Raw genomic sequence first — 19,004 nt, 5'->3', positions numbered from 1 at the left:
CAGCAGGTTAGAGCCTGCCTTTTGCCCAGGGAGTGATCCTGGAGTCCTGGGATCGAGTCCCACGTTGGGCTCCCTGCAAGGAGCCTGCTTCTGCCTCTCTCTCTCTCTCTCTCCCTCTGTATCTCTCATGAATAAAAAAAGTCTTTAAAATAAAATTAAATTAAATTAAAATTAAATAAAAATAAAAGGGGAGAGACTGTCAGTGTAACTGCTCACTTCCAATACGTGCAGATCCCATATGCAGCCTTTAACTTAGCATTCAGCAGAACTCTGGAAAATCATGAACCACTTTCCTACAATAGAGATAGATGAGGTGCCTGCGACACGAGACTCCCTCCTTGAGATGAGCTTAGCTCATTTGGCTTCACTGAACAGTCTAGCTAAGCCACATATATACCTTTAGCTCCTCCATGTCAAAAGTATACCCCCTCTGGGGGGATGGGGTAACTGGGTGATGGGCACTAAGGAGGGCACTTGATGGGATGAGCACTGGGCGTTATACTATATGTTGGCAAATTGATAAATTAAAATAATAATAATAATAAAAATTTTTAAGTATATCCCCTCTCATACAGGAGAAACTGCTGGAAACCCAAGTGTGATTTCAATCTCTTCCTTTTTTTTTTTTAATCTCTTCCTAATGTATCTTGTGACATCCAGGTCTCTAAGGCCCTCAGTAATAATTTTTCAAAGCCATCTGGAATAAATAGAAGTCTCACTCAAAGCTGCATGTATGCAAATTTCCACACTTTAAGTGGATTCTGTCCTTAAGTGCATAAACCAAAAAGCATGGAAGCAATTGGATTAGAAAAGCAAGGTTTTTTTTAACCCCCCTCTAATTGGCATTAAGTCACCAAACATTGTCAAACACATATCACTTGCTTAATTACTTTGTGTGCACATGTGTATATCTTTATAACTTCATAAACATATAAATGAGAGAGAGATATGCAGATTTAATATACACCCATATGGTGATAAATACAAAAGCTGCCAGAAGATTGTAAAATGCTATACTAATGCTAAAATGATATCTTTTTTATCTTTTGCTTTGCTTCCAAGTTACAGAGAACAAACTAAGAGTGGGAGATGCTAAGCATGGATCCTTACCTAAAAGGAGAAATATGCACAGGCCATTTTGTTCAATAATGCAAAAATACTTTTAAAAATACCTTGCTTCAGATCCATAGTCACATACTAGAGTAATTGTCTTTCGCTAATCTTATGGTGTGTTTATTATGCATTAAATCGTTTCTACATATCCATGAAAATTTGTATGGAAGCAATTTTTCATAAACAACCTACTATGCATCATTCACCCCAATATGCTTCATTTCAACATTGCTTTTATGAGTTGGAGTTGACCTATTATGCTCCTGGAACATACTGTACCACTCTCAGCAAAACCAATCATGAAAATCATAAGTATTTTTGCCTCTAGTGTATCTAGTAAATAAGCTCCATTTCCCAACCTTCAGGATGTCATGCCAGTTAACATTCTACTTAGCAAAGTCTCAGCTGTGAGGTATCTGCCAAGGTGGCCACCATTCCAAGGTCACACTGGCCTCTGGTAATAGTAGGCGTCTCTCTACCATTCTTCCAATGCCGTCAACCGAATTTCCTGGCCACCCACATTAATGTCTGCCAGGCTGGTAGGCCCATGCCAATTTACATATGCTCTTTTCTTTCTTTTTTTTAAAGATTTTATTTATTTATTCATGAGAGACACACAGACAGAGAGGCAGAGACATAGGCAGAGGAAGAAGCAGGCTCCCTGAGGGGACCCCTATGCAGAACTCGATCCCAGGACCTTGGGATCACGCCCTGAGCTGAAGGCAGATGCTCAGCCACTGAGCCACCCAGGCATGCCATATATATTCTCTTTTCCAAAGCCACCTCTTCCAAAAGAGAGAGAGGGGTCAGTCCTCTCTTCATGATGGGCCCTGGAGATGAGAGCAGGCTTCAGGATTCATCACTTGGTTTTGAGCAAAAGTATCTTATTTGACTGGCTTTTCATGTTTCATGACTACATGAACTGATCTGGCTGAACTCACTCACACTCCCCTCCAAAGGCTGTGTCTACACAGACCAAATGCAGTGAAAAAAAGCAATGGTCATTTATAGAAACAGGCCGTGGTCTGAACAGTGCAACTTAACATTGCTAATGAACCAAGTGCCAACATTCCAGAAGGACTAAGATGCTTTGGCCTCTTACAAATCTTATCAAGTGTGTGCACCATATTTTAAGTCCACATAGGGCATAAATTAAAATACAGTTAAGGTCTTCATTTTCCTTATCTGAAAAAAATCTTTCCTCTAACATAACTCCTTTCTTTTTTTTTATTTCCCCTAAAACATCATTCTTCTGTGTAAATCAGTGTTGAAAGCATTTGCAGTATCTTAGATATCTACTTATTTTTATTGGTGGAGATCTAAATCTTTATTTAAGAATGGGCAAAAGGAGTTGCAGAATTCACCCTCAAAGAGTAATTTTTACTAAACTTTCTAAAAGATGCTTTGAAAAAAAAATCAGCTAACAGGTCTCCATTTTACTTAGCTTATGTAGTAGACATGGCCAAAAAATAGGCAGAGGCTTTTGGAGATTTGTCTGAAAATGCAGCAGAGAATAAAACATATCAGACAGGCCATGTGCCCTGATTTTAATTGCCAGCTCCAATATTGACTGGCTGGGAAGATTCAGGCCCAATTCTCTGTTGTTTCATCTTTAAATGGGTTTTTAAAACATCTGTCTTACAGGGTTGTTTTGAGGATTAAATGAGAAAATATATGCTTTGCCCCAGGCATAGGGCCTGGCTTAATAAATACCCCCAAATATTAATAGGTCTTCAGGGAAAGTCAAGCCAAGCTTCCGGAGTCAAACCATCACTTTCCAGTACTTCTCTTTGTCAAGGTCTTGGAGTTCTACAATCTTGCATGTCAATTAAGAAACCTGATGTGGTTGTTGAAGGACTGGCAATACTTCCAAATATATCAGACTACTAATGTTCCTTCTCATGCACTCAGAGCCTGATCTCTTGTTCCTGCCTGACTGGTTACAACATCCAATGACTAAACACTGCATGGTCAGATAGTATGGACTGTAAGATATTTACTCACGGAAGTTTTTCCAGACTAACTTCACAGCTTAGTATATGGTCTATTTTTACAAGCGTTCCATATGTGCTTGACAATGTGCATTCTTCTAACTGGGTGCAGGTCCACTGTACTGAGCTTGTTAACCAAATCTTCTGTATCCTTACCCATTCTTTTTGTTTGTTTCATCTGTCAATTTCTGAAAGAGGTTAGCAGATTTTACAATTTCTCCTTGTCAATAGCCCTGTCAATTTTTGCTCTATGTATTTTTTTTAAAGATTTATTTATTTATTCATTCAGAGAGAGCGAGAGAGAGGCAGAGACACAGGCAGAGGGAGAAGCAGGCTCCATGCAGGAATCCTGACGTGGGACTCGATCCCAGGTCCCCAGGATCACACCCCGGGCTGCAGGCAGTGCTAAACCGCTGCGCCACCGGGGCTGCCCTGCTCTGTGTATTTTTAAATGATATTAAGTACATACGAGTTTAGGATTGCTATCTGAAAAGTGGAACTTTTTGCCAATATTCAGTGATCTTTTTTATCCTCAATAAAGGTATTGACAGTCTATTTGTCTGATTTCAGTTTAAGTACTTCAGCTTCATTCTAGTTAGTATTTGCATAGTATATCTATTCCAAACCTACCTGTATCTTTATGTGTTAGCTTTGTCTCTTATACACAGCACGTAGCTGGATTTTGTTTTCTTATCCAATATGATAATCTATGTCTTTCAACTAGTGAGTTTAGTCAACTTCTATTTATTATAACAACTGAGAAGCTGACTGCCAAGATCAAAGGACCTTTTTAAAGTATCTCTTTGTTTCCTGGCTATCACCTGGTCATCCTAGTCAATTTGTAAACACTCTTTGCTAGCAGTCATTCTCTTGTATGAAGTTAGCAAAAGTCCAATGATCTCCATCAGTGAACTGGAGCTGGTACTATACTGAAGACTTGTCTTTATTAGTACAGTTATGGGAAGAAGTCAATTAATGCAAGGAATGGTGTGCACACAGGCCTAATCCATTTGATGTAAATCAATGCATTACACATTTCAATTGCTCTGTATTCCTTCAGAAAAGTGCATGGAAGTGATTCATTAGAACTAAACTCTTCACAAGAAACAGACCGATTCTCTTAGGCTCACTAGGGCATCTTTGCTGGTAAAATTTAAAAAGCAATCAAACTGAATAAGAAGTCTTTTTTGCAGACATTTACATGGGGGAAGAACATGATTCTTGACAATTCAGAGTAAATGAAGTGCAAATTATTCTCTTATACTATATCCCCGGAATGAAACTTAAATTGTGACTAAAAAAGAATCCACAGTTTAATCAGAAAAATATATTTATTGGTAATTCCCAAGCTTCTATTTGATACATTTATATCATAGGATAACAAGTTCATAACTACTGCTAAGTTATAAATATGGAATATATGCAGAATTTGCATGTATTGAATTTTATTTTGAATTTGCAAGTGTGCCTATATTTGAATATTTATAATATTCCAGAAAAAGCACAGTGGAATGTGCAAGACAGATTTATTTAGTGTAATGCTCTGAAATGTGTCAAAGTCTTCAACACTGTTCTTTAGAGGCAAAACGGCAGAAATAACAAATGGGATGCAATAAGACCAACAGAATAATCTGTGAAGTCCAATACCCAGTAAAACAGGAAAAGCTCTTTTGCCAATAAATATTTTACTAAAGTTAGACAAATATTTCTGTAAGCTTACAATGGCATTGTATTAGGAGATATATACCATTAGTTGGATTCTTCATTATGCTTTACTAGAAAAGAGAACAATCCCATCCATACTCTTTTGTCCCCATAAACTCAGTGACTAAATATCTTATTTTGTCATAGAATGTTGCTGTTAGCTTTTCCACTGTGAAGCACGTTCTTTTTACCGTCAAAATAACTGGTACCTAGAATGGAGTTTCGACAGTTAAATTATGCACCTCACTGTATAAGTAGTCCCTCAGATACCCAGAGCAGTTGAGAAATGAAGTGTTCTAATCAACTTAATGCATAATTTAGAAATTTAATTTGAAAATATATTAATAAACTTAATTTAATTTATAGTTAATTGAGGGGCTCTTATGCTCTTATGAAGGAAAACTGCTCTGTGAGGAGGCTGCCCCAGTAAAGTGGACTCCCTTTCTTTCCTGGATGAGGGCAACACAAGCACCAACTGACCTAAGTTCTCAGTTGTGGTTGTTTAGAAAGGCCCCCAAGACTTGACTCTGATCCAGACTACTAGCTCTGGTGTCCATTCACGTGGATAGAGGCTCATGAAGATTCAAAGCCCAGGCTGTCTTGCATGGGTCTGGCTGAGCAGAACAAGTCTTATTATTTCCAACTGCGTACCATTATTAATTTCCTGCTCCATTTAACTTTTAAACAGAGAAGAAACGATAGCAATATACTCAAATATCTCTATAATGGAGTGGTGTAAAGGTTCCATGGTTTCTTTGGCGTATGATAACAGCACTCATCAAAAAAAAAAAAAAAATCAACAGCCAATTCCTGACTTATCACCTCTGCCTTTCAGTCTGAGAGTTTATTTAGCTGAGAGTTTATTATGTTTTCCTCAATAAGAACTCCCCAGATACTGGGGCATCTGGGGGCTCAGTCGGTTAAGCGGCTAACCAGCTCAGGTCATGATCTCAGGGTCCTGGAATCGAGCCCCACCTCAGGATCCCCACTTAGCATGGAGTCTGCTTGTCCCTGCTCCTCCCTCTCTCCCACTCCTCTTCCTCCCCCTGTGCTCATGCTCTCTCTCTTGCAAATAAATAAATTTTTAAAAAATTAAAAGAACTCCCTGGATATCAAGAGGCTAAGGAAATAGCCAGCCATGGTCTTCAGGAACCAAAAAGTGGACATGAGTATAATTTATCACAGCCACGAAACGACATCATTTTAAAAACTGTTAGTGTTGACTTTTATTATAAAAGCAGTGCAGGGGATCCCTGGGTGGCTCAGCGGTTTGGCGCCTGCCTTCGGCCCAGGGCGTGATCCTGGAGTCCTGGGATCGAGTCCCACATTGGGCTCCCTGCATGGAGCCTGCTTTTCCCTCTTCCTGTGTCTCTGCCTCTCTCTCTCTGTGTCTCTCATGAATAAATAAATAAAATATTTTTTAAAAAGCAGGGCATATTCATAAAGGAAATGCAAATCCTTCGGAGAAGCAGAATAAGAATAAATCACTAACTGATCTACTAATATCCTGGTATTTTTCTTTCATGCTAAGATTTGGAGGAATGGGAAGATGTTATGTGTGTCTGCGTCTCACTCTCCCCACTCTCTCTCAATAACATAGTTATAGTTACACTGTGTTCATAATTGTCTCTCTCTTTTTCCCTTAGCTTTAAATCACTAGCAATTTTCCATACACCCTGAAAGGGCATTTAAATTATTTTGTAATAGCCCTTCAAGTGGATGCACTGAGATTCCTTGAACCATTCTCCTCTACGTGGATGTCCACATTTTTTCAATTTGTTGCACTTATAAAGAATTCCAGCTAGCCTGCTCGTACTATTAAATCACCCTATATCCCACCCCATGGCATTTCTCACAATTTCAAGTCATTAACTGTTTGTTTCATATCTATCTTTCCCACTCCATGAAGGCAGAGACCACAATAGTGTCCCCAGCACATAGCACATTGATAAGGGACACTCAGTAAATATTTGTTGAATTAAAAAGTGAAGAAATAAATGAGTGAGGAAATGAAAAACATGCATAGGATTATGGCTTTCAGTAAAATCTCGGAAAAGAAACAATGGGTCAAAGAAAAAATGTTTCTAATGTTCTCTGTTTATGTTGTCTAATTTATTTCCAAAAGAATTGTTCAAGTTTACACACTCACTTACAATGTATGCAATGTATGAGAATTACGGGATTTACCACACCCTCATCAGCACTGGCTACTAGCTTTTTTTCTTTCATGGTGGTGGTGATGTATGTTGACGGTTTTTTAGTTTTTGGTTTTCCTTTTTAAATCAGGGCTAGACGGGCAGAAAAGTTTTTCCTACACTTAATGACTTAAAGTTGCATTCCTCTAGTACCAGTGGGACTAGATGGGTTTTCCTTGTCTATAAAGTCGTTGTGAGTCCCATGATGAAACTTGTCTGGTCATATCCTTTGTTTTTCTCATCAATTTGTAGGAGTACCTTCTACAGAAAGGATGTCATCATTTTGTCTGTTTTATTTGTCGTGCCTATTGTCATTAGTTTGACATATGCCTTTTCATTTTGGCTACTTTTTGACAGATGAACAGTTCTCGTTTTTATGTAATCATAACTGTCTATCTTTTCCTCTATTCAAACATCCTTCTCCTTGGCTGAGTCCCACGTGTGAATTGCAGCTATCATTTAAATAATAATGCCAATTGTTAAAGCAGATTAACTGGGTTCAAAGACTCCCACATATACATCTAAGCCCTAATCTGCCCCAGAGTGTTTTTCCCCTCCCTTCAAGCCCTGGCCACTACATGTCCAGGCAACAGAGACCAGTCACATCTCTTTCATACAGTGCCCTCCCCACACAAACTAGATCTCCTTCTCGACCTCTCTGATTTGGTCGCTGATACCATCTCCACTCCACACTAGAAATCAGGAGGTGCATTCAACTGGATTCCAGACTTCATCTCCTTTCGTATTTTTTACATTCCTCCCATCCATATGCTTCTCCCACTCACTGGGGTTCACCTTCCTTATTGCCATTCCAGGACCTTGACCATGAGGTCTCACCCCATCTACCTCCCTACCTCACCCTTCCCCAACCATGACCTTCTCAGTTCTGGCCAGCCCTGACTAGGTGAGGACACTGAACCTCAACGATGCCAAGAGGATGCCATGCCCACCTGCAATGCCTCTGTTCTTCTAAAATACAACCCACACATTCCCAGATGTCTTCCTGAATACATCTCTCCTTTTTCTGGCCTGTTCCTTCCCTCATTTCTTATGAAGGAACAGGCCTGAGAAAACATCTTGGTTAAATCTCCCATTCTTCAGAGGGGGGATGGGCCTGCCCCAAATCACAAGCACCCCCCACCCCCACTCTGATCCACAGTTCTGCACTTTGCCCTCTAATCTTTATGGACTTGAGGCTGAAGATGATGACACATTGGCTTTTCTGGCTTTGTCGTGGCTCTAATCTCCCCCAACTGCTAGCACTGTGCAGAGGTCATGATACTCCAGAATTTGCTGATTAGACACAAACTTCCACATAAACAGATGAACTTTTCTCTGTGTTTTACTATATCCCCTCAAAGGTGTGACATTTTAAAGACATTCTTGATATTCAAGTAATTTCCAAACAAAATTCGTCTCCTTTATTGAACATCTAAAATACCGAGTTATTTTGTTCTGCTGTAAGCTCTGAGAGAGCAAGAATGACGTGCCTTCCCTGGAAGATAATGGGCAGTTTCACAAAATGTTGTTTAATGAATAACGATGGAAAAGATGACTAATCTTTAATGTCATTTCATACTACCAAAGTTGACGACAGATATCTATAAAAGACAAGCTCTGACATTCTTCTTGCCAAATAACACCACTGCTCTAAAATTACTATTGAGAAATGCTAATTTTGAAGAGCCTTTTTATACTACCCTGAGAACTGAGAGGGGTTTTTAAAATCTTTATTTATTTATTTGAGAGGAAGAGAGAGAGAATGGGGGGGCAGAGGGAAAGAGAGTAGCAGACTCCCCATTGTTCAGGGATCGCAGGGCTTGATCCCAGGACCCTGGATCCATGCAACCATGCTAACAAATTCTGCTCAAGTTTAACAGATGTGATGGGGGGTTTTCCCCTTCTCCTGTGAAACAGGTGGGAGAATACAGCAGCTCCTCTCAAAGGCAGCTGAAGAAGTGCACACTGGGCTATGGTGCTGCACCTATGAGAGCCAAGGGGGGTGGTTCTAAAGCCTGGAGGGCCACAGAGCATCATCACTGCAAGTCGGGCCTGTCATGCTGCCTCACTGCCAAATCCGAAACAAGGAAGGAATCGGAGCATGGACACATGAGGCATGAGTGGGCACAGGCGCCACAGAGTTCCTGTGAAGACACAGCTCGTTCAAGATAGAGCCACCTTTTTTAAAGAAAGGGAAAGAAAAAATAGAGCTTTTCTTCATATAAATGCCTTTTAGTAACTGGATTTTAGATGACAATTAATTACTCTTCCGTATGGCTGCTGGAAAATGTAGAGACCCTACAAGTCTAGGATGCAACAGGACCCTCACAATCAGATTCTTTGACTAGTACAGCTACAGAACTTGGTCTGTGCCTCCGCACCCTCCAGCTGCCCTGTGCATGCCAGCCAGCACGGTACCTGGCAAAGAAAAATGAGGCCAGCACACGTTCCCTGTGACCAATTCGGAATTCCTCCCACAGACCAAGTGGTGCTCTGGAGTTGGCTACAAACAGAAGGAATTTGGCCTTAGAAAAGCTTGCAGAATTTGGGAGTTTTAACAGCTGGTAAGCAAGAATGTTTTGATACATTTTGAAAAATGGTCTTAGAAATTCTAGAATGAGCAGGACCTGTCTCTGACCCCAAACAACATATTGGCAGACAGATGCATGAAATGCAATTTCTAGTTTATTCTTCTTTTCTTTTTTTTAAGAAATATTATTCTCAATAAACAACTTGAACCTTTTGCCAGCCAAGCATTCTCTGTCTTTGTCCTCGCCAGGCAACGTGCTCGTAGTCATTTCTATTCAGCAGCTATATATCACCCGAGCACTCTGCCATCCTCTGAGGCAGGGAAGCATGACAAAAGTAGCACTGGGAGCAGGATTCAGGGTCTTGGCTTGCAGCCGCAATGGCCTCTCATACCCCCTGTAACGTGGATAGATGGCTGTGAGTCAGAAGGTGGCCCCTGTTGCTACTCAGCACTCCTCCCATTGCTTATTCACCAGGTCCCCAAGTGTCCTGCCATCCTGTATGGCTTTAGAGTGATTTCCAACATGGCAGTGAGAGGCCTTTCTGCAACCTAGCCAGGAGACCCACTCCTCCACTCCCAGAGCACAGAAAGCCTCAGGGTGCCAGAAATCTGTTCTCCCCGGGGCCGTGGCAACCTTGGTCCTATCCTGTGTCCCAACTCACCCGTGTAACATTACTGAACCCAGTGACCATGCAGGTGGTAACACTATCGGTTCACATTAATCCAGTGTTCACTTTGTGGGCATTGCTAACATGAAATGCCTCACGGTGCTCGTGTCAGTACCCTGTGCCTCAAGGTGCCATCAACAGAGCAGACAGAACTGCAATATGATTTCCATGGGGCCACCCCAGAGCTCCATGACCTTGGCAAAGTCTGTCGGCACCTTTGGGATTTGCTCTCATCTGATAAATGGGGATACTTTTGTTCACTCCTCCCTCTCCCCAAAGATACTGCAAGTTTGTGGTGAAATAGCAGAGATAAGGGAATGTGAAAGCTCATCAGCAACCAGAACGCACTCTCCATACATACAAGGCTTGGATAGCTCCAGTCCAAGGTCACATAGCTGGTTTGTGGCTGGCCTGCAGTGAAGGCCCGGGTGTCACAACTCCCTGGCCAAAGAGACAGAGCCTGCTATTCCCCCCAGTTCAGCAGAACACACAGACCACCAGCTGGCATGGTAGGCCACTCCACACGGGAACTCTGCATGGCTGACTCTCATCTCCTGAGACCAACTCCTCACCCCACGTATCACCACTGCCCCTGCATCTACATTCTCACCACACACGCTCTCGCACACATTCTAACTCACATACACTTAATGTATATCTTCTCTCTTCTAGATTATCAGAACTCACTGAACTGGTCCTTCTGAAGGCAGAGATGTATCAGCACCCTGGGGAAATTCTGGAACCCTCAAGCTACCACTATTCTTCAAGATGAAGATTTCTGGAGGTGGGCAGAAATTAGTGAAATAAAAAGATACAATCGGGGTAGCAATGTTTCTCTAGCAATTTTTTTAAATTTGTGCAAATGGTGTAAGATCCATTAACTGACTGTTTAAAAAGTGGTTCTTCTTTGATTAGACTAGATGGCACTGTGGTATCACCCTTTTACGAGCAAGTAAAATCCCATTTCGTGTCAGATAATGTTGCTTCAATTTGGGACAATCTAAGAGGATGAACCTCCACTTCAAGGGTCTTGATTATCTTATGGAACATTTCTGAAGGGGTCTGGCAGAGAATAGTGGCCACCAAATACATAATCTGGGCCATGTTTATAAGGTCTGTTTAGAGACCGTGTCACACCCTGACCTACATGTCCCGAAGGATTTGAAAAGGAACATGTGCCCTGTGGGGCTCTAGACATGGCCATGACTTCCACAGTGGCCAACATCTCATTTTTATTTCACCAGCACAGTCATGGATGTGGGATTCTATTTTTGCTCTAAAGAGCTTTTTTTAAAAAGAAAAATATAACCATCCCTCACTACACCTACAAGCTCCATCAGCAAGTGAGATTGTTTTCAATATTGCTGAATTGTTTGGGATCTTGCTAAACACCAGTATCTTATGATGACAATGACTTCTACAATTCTTACAATGGACTGAAGTGGCAACCTTCCTGGAGCGAAGGTTCTCTTCAGATGGAAAAAAGAAATCTGTTAGGGCTGTAAAGGCAGTGAAAGTTCAACAGATTCTGCCAGAATCCCAGCATTCAGGAAAAAATACTGTGAAGCCAGGAGAAAGGAGAGTGAGCCGGGGTGATGTCTCTTCAAATTTCAGTGGTGACCAGGGAGAGTCAGAGGGCTCCATTTGCCTGGTCTAGAAAGAAGAAACTGCACTGGGTCTCACATTCCAGGAGCCTCTGCAAAGCACCTCCTCCTTCAAGGCACAGAGTACCCTGCCTGGGGGTGGGGGTGGGAATTGGGAGCCCATCCAGTAAGTAGCTGCTGTAAACAGCAAACTCCGGGACCCCTATGGTCACCTGATGGGGAGGCAGGGAGCACATCCCTGTCCTTGCCTGCCCAAAGACCCTGGCCAGAGAGGCCCCGTGGGGCAATTAGACTTATTCAGGCCATTGCCTGAACTCCCTGCCCCGGCCGATTTGTTTTATTTTTTTAAGATTTTATTTATTTATTCATTAGAGACACAGAGAGAGGTAGAGACATAGGCAGAGGGAGCAGCAGGCTCCCCATGGGGACCCCAATGAGGGACTCAATCCCAGGACCCCGAAATCAAGCCCTGAGCACACAGGTGTCCCCCAGATTTGTTTTAGGGACAGTGGCATAATGGGAGCCCAACACGCCCTTCTCCCCCTCCCCCTTTTACTGCACTCCGTGACCTCCAGCAACTGGGCATTGCGGCTGGATGAAGGAAATGCCCTAGCTTTGAAACCAACCGGCTACAGGCTCTTCATAAATCACCATTTCCCGCATTGGCCCCGGGTTCCCGGCGCGTGGGCTGCCAGCCTCGCATGCTGGAGCTCAGCTTTTGTACATCTGGAGAGGTTTTTCAAGACCGAAACCTACATGGGGTCAGGGCAGCGTCCCAGCTCGCCCTTTGGCACGCAGGGTGTCCCTCGCACTCGCAAAGCGCGGCAGATGCCTGGAGTGCAGCCAGTAGTGGAGGGCGCAAGCTGGGTACCACAAGTGCTCTCCAGGTGTCCCCAAACAGGGGCAGAGGGGACTTGCCCCTCGCCCAGGGAGAACAGAGCCAGAGGAGAGAAAGGAGGACAGTGGCAAAAGTCAAGCAAAAAAGAGAAAAATCAGAAAGGGTAAAGGAGACAGAATGAGAGGCAAAGTGAGAGAAAGAAGAAGGCAAGAGGGAGCGGCCAGGAGCCCACAAGATTAGGAGCAAGAGAAAAAGAGGAAGGCAAATAGAGGAAGTGAGAAAAGGAGGGGGGAGAATGCGGGAGCGGGATAGGGAAGAGAGGGCAGAAAGGCGGCTTCGGAAGCGGGGTGCAGAGAAAAGAAGAGAGAAGACAAGAGGGACTCAGGGTTCTTTCCGGCGCTGCAGTGCGGAGTCCCCGTACGATACCCTGTTCCAGCAGCGGCCGGGGGGCGCTCGTTCTGGACCTCCCGGCCGCTCCCCACCTCACGCACTCTCAAGCCGAGGCCACTCACCGGCACTCACAGGCCAACCCGCCGACGGACAGCCGAGCCGTCCCGGGCCGCAGCGGACAGGCTTCCCGCGGCCGCCAGGGCGCCGTGAGCGCGCGCGCCAAGGAGTCTGGCGCCCGCTTAGTCCCGGCGCGCCCGCCTGGCCGGGAGGTGCGCGCGGGGCGCCGGCAGCGGCCAGCCGGGACCCCCGCCCCCGCCCTCCGCCCGCCTAGGCCCTGGTCGGCTCCCGCGCTCCAGGGCCCCCCTCGGCCGCGGGCGTGCACTCACCTGGACGGTCTCAGTCTGGCGTCGCGCTTGCCGTCCACCACGGCGGGCACGCAGCTGGTGAGCTCGGTCCAGTCGGCGTGCAGCCCGCAGCTCCAGCCCGTGGAGAACCTGGAGAAGAGCCAGGTCTCCCGCTTACCCGGCCGGTGGCAAGTGCATTTCTTCTGACCCACGCGGCACTCGCACGGTTGCTCCAGCTGGATGTTGCGCACAAGGTGGCGGCCGAAAGTGGTGCCTCCGGTCTTCTGAATGTGCAGGAACACGATCAGGTCATCGCCCTTGATGTCGAAGTCTACCTTGCGCAGGAGGTCGCCGCGGCTGAAATTGTAACGGGGCACGAACCTGGAGGAGCTTTCATCCTCCGAGCGGTATGGGTCCGGCATCGGGGAGCTGAACGCCTGCAGGCGGAGGAGCTGGCATTCTGTGCCGGGGCACACGTACTGGAGGACGATCACCGCAAATAGGAAGAGCATCACCAAAGCCAGCAGCAGCTTGTTGGATTTCTCATCCATGTTCCCGACGCTGGGGGAAACCCAAGCTCGTTACGTCAATCCCGCAGCTCAGCCCGCGCTCGCCGTGCGCCCGCACCGCCCACCTCCCCCCGGCGCCGCCGTTGCGCCCCTTTCCTCCCTCCCCTCCACACCGAGTACTCCGCGGCGGCGGCGGCGCCCTTCCCCGCTTCCTTCCTTCCCGGCAGGCTCAGCGCTGTGTCTCCTGCCGCACACCCCCCTCCCCCCGACTTTTTCCCGCTGGCCGCCTGCCCTCTCCACCCGCTGGAGCTCTCCAGAGCTGCGTCGCGGGGTTTCGTACCCACCGGACGCCGCCCGCCCCGGTCGCCCCACTCCCCAACTAACACCCCGGGTCCGAGCCCCCGCACGTCTCGCTCCACTCTCGGTGGTTCCCATCCTCATCCTGCTTCGCCCACCGGACCCCCCCCCCGGCGCTCGTGCCCCCAATCCCCTGGGCGCGCATGCCGCAGCCTCCCCGCCTGCCCGACTCGCGGGGTCCCTCGCCTTGCGCCCCGAAGCCCTGCTCTTGCCTGCGCCCAGTTGCCCACCTTGAAGGCCGCCTCGAGGGAGCTCCGAGCCGGGCGTTTGGAGTTCCCCCGGGGGGACAAGTCCGCCGGCAGCCGGACTAGAGAGCGGAGACGCTGCGCTGCCGGTGCCCGCGGAACCGGGGGAAGGGAGCCGCAGCGTGGCCAAACGCGCGCCGCGCCCCTCCGGAGCCCCCGAGCCCAGCCGCCACCGGCCAGCTGGAACTTTGCGCCTTTTCCTCCCCCTCGCGGCTGCCTTCCCTCCCCGCACGGCTCCTGCGCGCCCCGGCCCGGGAGCGCGAGTCCCTCTTTCGCCTAAAACGTACCTGGCTAGGGGGCCGAAAATCTTGGAGAAGATCGCACCAAGCACGTGCTTCAGCGAATGGCCCAGGGCGGCCAGGCCCCGAGTGAGCAGGGCCCGGCAGAGGGAGCCCAGGTCCCAGCGTCTCCTGAGGTCGTGCATCCGCCTGCGGCGGCCTCGGGGCAGCAGCGCGAAGAGAGGGGTGCGCGCGGCTCCCGCCGGGGAGGAAGACGCCTTTAGGGGCTCGTCCAGGAGCGGCTGGGAGTTGAAGCCGCGAGACACACCCCTAGGAGGGCCCGCGCGGACTGAGGCGGCGACTGATCCAGGCCGGCTCTCTGCCAATTCGGCCTCTACTCTGGAATGCCGGCGGGGACAGGTGGTGCGGGCGGGCGCTCCTCGCTCCGGTTGCAGCGGCGGCCCGAGCGCTTGGGCTGCACACGCAGGCAGTGCCATTCCCCCCTTCAGGCAACTCAGGGTACTAAGGATAGGCAGCGAGCTTGAATTTATGTAATAATGCCTCACGCCTAACAGCTCGAGCCACTTCACAAGCAGAGGACCTGGGTTTTCTCCTGTCTTGGGGAACGGAGGTCACTCCAGTGAGCACATCACTCCACTTTGGCTGGTAATTTCAACCTCCCCTAAAATAGCAAAGGCGCAAATTGGACCTTTTCCTTCTCTCTTTGCCAATTTCCATTCTCCAGCGGAACCGGGGGCATTTTCTGAAAAGGTAAGTCAGCATGAAGGAAAATCATGAGAAAAATAAAAACAACAACAAAAAAAATACAAAAAACAAAAACGCTACAGAATGGAAACTGAGCTTTTTCAGAGCAGAGACTTACCCTTACTCCTCTTTCCTTGCTGAATCCTCGGCATCTAGCCCCGTGCCTACAGCAAGGCTTCACTCCTCTACGGTTTACTGAAGCAAAGATACATGACTGCACACTACATCAGAGTAGAGCCATCTAATCCAAGATGATGTGGTAAATGAGGAAACCGAGGCCCAGAGAGGAAAAGATATTTGCTCAGGATCACACAGCAGAGTTCTGGATTTTGGACCCAGAAAACCAGGCACCATTTTCCGACAGTGACACCACCTACTCTGATAAATAGGCAGACCACCCTTGAGTCCTGATGTTAAAAGGCTCTTTGTGGCTGCAGGGACCACAGACATAAAAATGAGCAAGGGGAGAGGGCCTGTCCCTTCAGGACGATGTCCCTGGGAACTCAGGATTCAGACTGTTCTAATTGATCGGGGAGGGGGCTTGCTGTCTATCAGGAACTGACGTCTCTGTGATCAAATGCCCCCTCCATCCAGCCCCACTGCTACAGAAGGGGCACAGGGGGCAGCAGCATTTCGAAGCAGCACTGTCAGGGCCAAGGGAGAGGGGACAGTGAGACGAGTGTGGGAGTGAGGGCATGTTCCTCAGGGACAGGCTCACCCATTATTTCCCTCAGAACATTTGATCCCTCTGTGCAGTGAAGCAACAAGCACTGATCTGAGAATCTATCACTTCCTTGCTGGGCAGCCCTGAGATAATCACTAGCCCCTCCTGAGCCTCAGTGTCCTCTTCTGTAAAATAGGACCAATTCCTCCTTCACCACCTGGGTCATTGTGAGGATGACCCTTGAGCAATTTTACTTGCTGTATTTACCTGCTGCTCTAAGCTCCGAGGTCCCCGCTGAGTCAGTCATACGCCAATTAAGGAAGGAGTCCTTCTCAGGCAGTCTCTCAGCTGTGCCCCCTGCCCTTACTTTCCCCCATACTTCTCCAGTCCTGGCTGGACTTCCGTGTGCCCCCAAACCTACTGGGGACAGCAGAGGACCCTATGTCTGGCTCCAGGCAGGGAAGACTTGGAGGAATCCTGCCATTCAGGCATTCCACCTGTCTCAGGGTTCCAGGGGGACACTCTAACAAATAAACTTGTGTAAGGAGCAGCAGCAACTTGTAAGGTAGACATCTCACCTTCCTCCAGACCTCCCCTGTTCACCAGGCTTGTGGGACATGCCTGCTCCCCCTGAGAATAGGTGACGATGTGAGCCAGGGGACCGGGAAACTGTGAAGGTGGCCGGGGAGCTCAGCTTGCCAGCTATCTGCTGCCTTCTCCTTGGGTACCCACAGCAGCCAGCCACTTCAGGCCAGCAGGTGGCTCTCCTCATGGTGCCATATGAAGAACCCTCTGGCCTCGCACTTTTATAATGGCATTCTGTGGGTCCCTAGAAAAACAATTTGGGAATGGGTGGGTCACACGTTCAGGTCCCCCAGCAACTAGTTGGAGTTTCTGGAATTGGACCCAGGGAAAGTGTTTTGGGTAGAGATGCCAGGAAGAAAGGTAACCAATAGAGGGGAAAGTTGGGATTTACTCATGCACATGCGTGAGAACACATGCACACATGCATTGGTGCACGCACACATATGCACACACAGGTAACAGTCTGACTCCCTGAGGAGAGAGGGAGTCAGATTGGTAGTTGCAGAGCCAAAGGAGGGATGGTGCCGAGAAGCCTAGTTTCCAAAGATCTAGTATGATTCCACACAATAGCTCACTGGAGGATATTTGCATTTACAAGCCTTTCCTCCACCCACCTCACGCTGTAAGAAAAAGAAATTAATCTCTCTTCCAATATCTGAGATCCTGAAGTGGAAGGAAGTGTCTTTGAGGGGACGGGGTGGGGTGCCACAAGTCTCAGAGAACCCCCCTTGGGGGCAAAGAGGCTCCCTGCTAAGAAGAGAAAAATCTTCCTCTGTGTGTGTGTGTGTGTGTGTGTGTGTGTGTGTGTGTGTCCGGAGCTGTGTTCTGCTGAGGCCAGGCCTGGGCCTTGGCAGGAAGTTCCAAGGCCTCTTGCAGTCCTGGGCTAAGCCCACCTCCCAGAAGCCCCGTCCTCTCAGGAACTGAATAACAAAGATCCTAATACATTAGAATCAGCCCTATTTGGGAACTTGGGCAGAGGTAGCCGAGGGGGGTGGCAAAAAGAGGGAGAGAACTGGCTGCCTTACCAGCTCTTTGGTTTTGCCTCTCTGTATTTCTTAGACCAGCCTGACATTCTACGTGTGTGCATGTATTTGGGATTCAGTACTTGACAGGTAAGGAGGACTCTGCAGGCTGAGCCAGGTTCCGGTTGTCTCCACAGTGTGCTTTGATTTTAATTATTTTTCCAGAACTGTCCTTCCACGGTTTTCACAAAAGTTTGAGGATTCTGGGAGCATAAAGGTCAGCCTTAGTGCATACTAAGTAGTGTACTTCCAGACATCCGTTGGGTTGCTGGAGTCTGAGAGGGCAGTAGGGAGAGTGGGCAGAACGTGGGCCCTGGAGTTCAGAGACCTGGGTTCCAGTCTCGGCTCTGCCACTCATGAGCAAGGAAGCCACTTGCTCGTTCTTGGATTCAGCTAGCTCCCCATTTTGTAAGAAGACAGAGTTGATGTTGCGATTCAAAGGGCACTTTTCTGCTCCTAACTTCTAAGTCACGTGATTTCTGGTCTTCCTCAAGGGCCAAAGTGCTGCCAAACCCTCTTTGCCCGTCACAGTGGGGCGGAGTGGGGAGGGGGAGCCAGTGATCTGGTCCTGGATTTCTTCTATTTGTTTGTGAGGTCGCACAGGGCAGCCAGCAGCTGGACTTGTTCTGGGACCTATGTCACAAGGGGCGACAGCAGGGTCTCCTGCTCAAATTAGAACAAAAACAGTGAAAATTTCATGTTGAAGAAAGTGCTGGCACTCTTCAAAGAGAGCCTAATACAATAGAAATGTGCTTTTTCCCTTATCCTGAGCATTCTCTTCCGCCCTGTCTTTCCAGCTGTCTCCCTTTTTTTTTTCTCAAAAACGTTCATACTCTCAATAATAGGCGATTCTTGTCACAAAGACTGAAGGCATGCAAACTATCAAGGCAGTTTGTTTCTGTTTTTATGCGTCTCGCCAAACTGAGTGAACGGCAGTACTTAATGAACAAGCCGTTCAGAAATTTAAGCTCTAATATTATAAACTGGTTGGGTATGTTGGATACATCACTGTCAACAGCCAACCTCTCCCCCCACCCACCCACAAAACACTGATTTTTCTTTGTTTAGCCTTACAGAAAATGGGGCTCAAGGAATGAAGAGAGGAGGATAATGCTGAGGTGCTGTGTAAACATTTGGGGTGCTACGTGAATGTGTATTGCAGAGGCAAAATGAGCACTGGATGGAGGTCATCACAGACGCCGAGCATGCAAACCAATGATCACCTGTTCTCTGAGGAGGGGCCCCCATTATTTTTCTGAAGG

At 47.2% G+C, this 19,004-nt stretch overlaps 1 protein-coding gene across 4 annotated transcripts in view; it reads right to left on the bottom strand.

Annotated features, from left to right (window-relative positions):
* Positions 1-15,294, bottom strand: part of HS6ST2 (heparan sulfate 6-O-sulfotransferase 2) — a 293,173-nt gene extending 277,879 nt beyond the window's left edge. The window contains exons 1-2 of one of the 4 annotated variants that reach the window (XM_077889419.1): positions 14,776-15,294; positions 13,420-13,938 (exon numbers count right to left, since the gene is read on the bottom strand). In XM_077889419.1, coding sequence (XP_077745545.1) covers positions 13,420-13,938; positions 14,776-15,203 — 947 coding nt within the window. In that variant the 5' untranslated portion in view covers positions 15,204-15,294. The remainder of the gene's footprint in view (positions 1-13,419; positions 13,939-14,775) is intronic. The other 3 variants (XM_077889420.1, XM_077889421.1, XM_077889422.1) reach the window with 3 other exon arrangements.
* Positions 15,295-19,004: the final 3,710 nt, after the last annotated feature.

Source organism: Canis aureus, chromosome X, assembly GCF_053574225.1.
Source record: "Canis aureus isolate CA01 chromosome X, VMU_Caureus_v.1.0, whole genome shotgun sequence".
Taxonomy (NCBI): Eukaryota; Metazoa; Chordata; class Mammalia; order Carnivora; family Canidae; genus Canis; species Canis aureus.
Note: the sequence above shows the minus strand (reverse complement) of the source record. Positions and strands in the feature narration are given on the sequence as shown.